Source organism: Amphimedon queenslandica, unplaced genomic scaffold (assembly GCF_000090795.2).
Source record: "Amphimedon queenslandica unplaced genomic scaffold, v1.1 AMPQUscaffold_9258_Cont18780, whole genome shotgun sequence".
Lineage (NCBI taxonomy): Eukaryota > Metazoa > Porifera > Demospongiae > Haplosclerida > Niphatidae > Amphimedon > Amphimedon queenslandica.
The window spans coordinates 1-3432 of record NW_003550470.1 but is presented as its reverse complement, the minus strand read 5'-3'; the positions used below and the strand labels follow the sequence as shown (position 1 = coordinate 3432).

General features: G+C 32.5%; 1 protein-coding gene and 1 long non-coding RNA gene across 2 annotated transcripts; both read right to left on the bottom strand.

Annotated features, from left to right (window-relative positions):
- Positions 1 to 1364: 1364 nt before the first annotated feature.
- LOC109590932 (uncharacterized) lies at positions 1365 to 1934 on the bottom strand. The gene is made up of 3 exons (XR_002189576.1): positions 1667 to 1934; positions 1546 to 1617; positions 1365 to 1497 (listed from the first exon to the last, which is right to left on the bottom strand). It is a non-coding gene; the product is annotated as an uncharacterized LOC109590932 (long non-coding RNA).
- A 303-nt stretch (positions 1935 to 2237) lies between these two features.
- Positions 2238 to 3425, bottom strand: LOC109590931 (uncharacterized). Its single transcript, XM_020006770.1, has 6 exons — positions 3315 to 3425; positions 3233 to 3254; positions 3043 to 3144; positions 2877 to 2972; positions 2512 to 2812; positions 2238 to 2457 (listed from the first exon to the last, which is right to left on the bottom strand). The coding sequence occupies exons 3-6, from the start codon at positions 3108 to 3110 to the stop codon at positions 2377 to 2379; spliced, it is 546 nt and encodes a 181-aa protein (XP_019862329.1). The 5' UTR covers positions 3111 to 3144; positions 3233 to 3254; positions 3315 to 3425; the 3' UTR covers positions 2238 to 2376.
- Positions 3426 to 3432: the final 7 nt, after the last annotated feature.

The following is a 3432-nucleotide window of genomic DNA, read 5'->3' as shown; positions in this document are numbered from 1 at the left end:
GTAACCTTCAGGTTGTAAAGTCTATACAGTCAATTAATATGCAAGCATTACCAGAGATACAGCCTTGTCCAGCTTATGCAGTACCCCCGGCAGTACCACCAGGATTACACAGGCCACTTGCTGTCAATGTACAGGATCAACAATACATTGAGTTTGAGTCAGTGGTATTGAGTACTGAATGAGTAGTCAACTACTGCTTATGCATAAATGTTATAATTAAAGAAATGAGCTGCCATTAATTTTTTGTTATCAGAGTGTGGGCATCTACATTTATCATGACGTCAAAGTACATTTGCAATGTAGTCACTACTCTACTTGATACCAGGATCTGGTATCGGTGGCCTGGTATCGGATAAATGAGTATTTTGGTATTGTATCGCCCACCTCTACATCCTACATTCATTCATTCTTCATAATAAAGCTACTGCACTGTGTATGCATGTACAGTACCAGTGTATTAGGATATTGTTTACAATAATCTTAAACTTTAAATTCTTCTTTCAAATGGAATCTTATGGTATTCACGATCTTTTGTTTATTTTAGGAGTAAAATTTAATAATATTTTTCTACTGGTAAAAGCATAACAAGCAATGTTTGTACAAATGTATATACTACATAATCACAATTTACGGTATTCATTCTCAAGTTGTTTACGCTAAGTTTAAATATTATTTTCCTTGTGTTAAAAGCAAAACAAGCAATGTACATTTATACCTACATAATAAGATAAACAACTTAATAAGATAAACAACTACTCGCTATCTGCTACATTGACTGCTAGCCATGAGTAACTTGAGTAAACAGCAAACATATTCCCTACGAGGACTATTACTATAGACAATATATACACACTATTACTATACATACTGTATACTACTACTATACTGCTACCACTATGAAAATACATTGTTATTACCTCAACATTGTGTGAAGGATTCATGTGAGAGTCAGGAAGAAACTATAAGATAATCGAAGGTGTAATGTCAGCATTTGAGTAACAATGTTAACACCATGTTAGGAGACAATAAGTTATGAGTGAGCAACGGTGGATTTACATAGCAAAATTAACTTGAAGTACATTAATTTTGCACTGTAAATCCACCTCAAAGGCATTGCATATTTTGTAATTAAATCAATAATTAGATTACCTCACTCATAGTAACATAATAGGGATCCTCCTCATCTATTGGCCTATTACTAGTCACTATTACTTGTGATTTTGTGGTAATAGGAACTTGATTTATTACCTCATGAACAGCTTGGTAATGATTGGTTTTAGCTTGTGGTTGGTGAATAGTAGCATTTTCTATAATAATCACAAGTTATATTGTAATTATCAAATGCATGTATTTAGCATATTAACACTTGTACTTTCATCCTCTTATAAACAATGATACCAACACATACTACTAATATGATCAAGATCACTAGTACAATACCACTGAGTATACCAACCACAATAGGTACAACATTATTGGCATCATTAATAGTTCCACCTATTATAAATAATCATGCATGGGTATGTATTGAGCATGAATGTATACTTGTCGGTGAAGTTTCAGTTTCAGTTCCAGGTGTATTAGTGATTGTAGGACTAACCGTAGACTCAGTAGTGCCTAATGAAATGGAATAATAATAATAATAATAATCATCATCATATCATACTTTCATGTGGATTACTAGAAGAGGAAGAGATATAAGGTGCAATTTTAAAAATTTCAACTGGTGCAGGGTATTGCACAGCAGGTCCAAACAATGCTCCATCATCACCAATATCGTAAACAGTTACAGTATAGTTTCCACTGGCTAAAGACACTATTGTATTATTTGATCCAGTTATATTAAATGATTCCTTCCTTCCATTACTAGTATTAGTAAATATTACATGACATCCTTTAGCAGTTGATACTAGTTGATATATACACTGTACACTAACTGAATTTTTCTGATAGATATACATGTTCTTATGTTGTGTTTCAAGTTTGAGCCAATTTCAATCAAACTTAGATTTTTTATAAATTTGGCCAACTATAGTCTTAAAAAGCCATATGATGCATTAATACCTAACTATAAGAATATGGAGGATCTTTGCTTCAATTTTTTTTCTGGTTATAATTTTTCTGATACACATACATTATTCTAATGTTGTGTTTACAATTTGAACTGATTCCAACAGAAAATTAATTTTTTAAAGTTGCTCTAAAATTTGGCCAAAGACGTTGGGCTGTATAGTATTTTGTCAAATGTTAGCAGCAATAATGACACAAAGAAACAAATCTATACAAATAATTTAGCATAAGCAGCGTTAAAGACAGCAGCAATGATACAAACAATAGCAAAGTTTCCCTCCTAATGAGGCAGCAAAAGTGTTCCTCCTAATGAGGTTGAGTCTTCTTGTCACCAGCTGTGTCAAATACTTCATGAGGAGATACAAAAGCAGCAGTAGCATTATTATCCTAGTGAACAAAACAATACCGGTATTGATAAATGCAATATATATCACCACTTACTTCCTGTTTTGTTTCACCCTCTTGTGAAAAAGCGCGAGACAATTTTCTTTTTCGAATTTCAGATTCAAGTACAACAAGGTTGTTAGTGGAATCAGCTACCGGAACAGGGAATGTTAGTTTCTGGTCCAATGTGTTAACTACGATGTGAGGAGGAGCATTTAGAGGATTACCGACAAAGTCAGAAGGACCAGAGTTAAAATCCTGATTTAAAAACTGCTCGTTTTTATCTGGTGATGGCAAAAGAGCACTTTCTGATTGAAAACTGACATAGGGTGTGCTATTCATTGTTGACTGATTGTCACTATAAATGATAGCAACATATTAATTATTATTATTATTATTATTATTATTATTGTATTTCTTACTCATTTTCTGGTGCTTTTTTATCAGTCTCAGGTTTTGAATATGTAACAGCTGGACTTCCATTTCCTGTTACTGCTCCAACAGTACCTTTACTTTCACTAAATACACATAAACACACAAGACAAATATGTACACGTGAATTATACTGACCATAAGTTATTACAATACCAGTAATCTTCCTTTGAAGATTGATAGCTTCCTTCATTATTGAAAGAGAAAAAAGGTTGTAGTCCCATCAGCCATTGAGAGTCAAATACATAGCTAGATTGACTATAGTGAAGATAGATAGGCATAACTTACAAGCTATTGCTTGATAAAAATTAAAAGTTGTTTTGTAGCAACAAAATTAAATTCTTACCAAAGTTTTTTTACATCAAAGTCTAAAGTATAAAAAAGAAATGTCACAATAATTATAATAAACAAGAATTGTGTGATCTTACCTTTAAATATTCCTTGTAACTTTGGCGAAAAACAAAATAGTAGGATAACAAAGAATGAAGCTACTGCTACAACTGCAAATATTATGAGACCAATAGCCGATCCTATTAAGGAATTATA

Coding starts and splice junctions, on each gene's coding strand:
- LOC109590931 (XM_020006770.1), bottom strand. CDS start 3,110: ATGGGACTACAACCTTTTTTCTCTTTCAATAATGAAGGAAGCTATCAA. Junction 2,973..3,042: donor TCTTCAAAGGAAGATTACTG/GTATTGTAATAA, acceptor ATGTGTATTTAG/TGAAAGTAAAGGTACTGTTG. Junction 2,458..2,511: donor AGGGTGAAACAAAACAGGAA/GTAAGTGGTGAT, acceptor TTTGTTCACTAG/GATAATAATGCTACTGCTGC.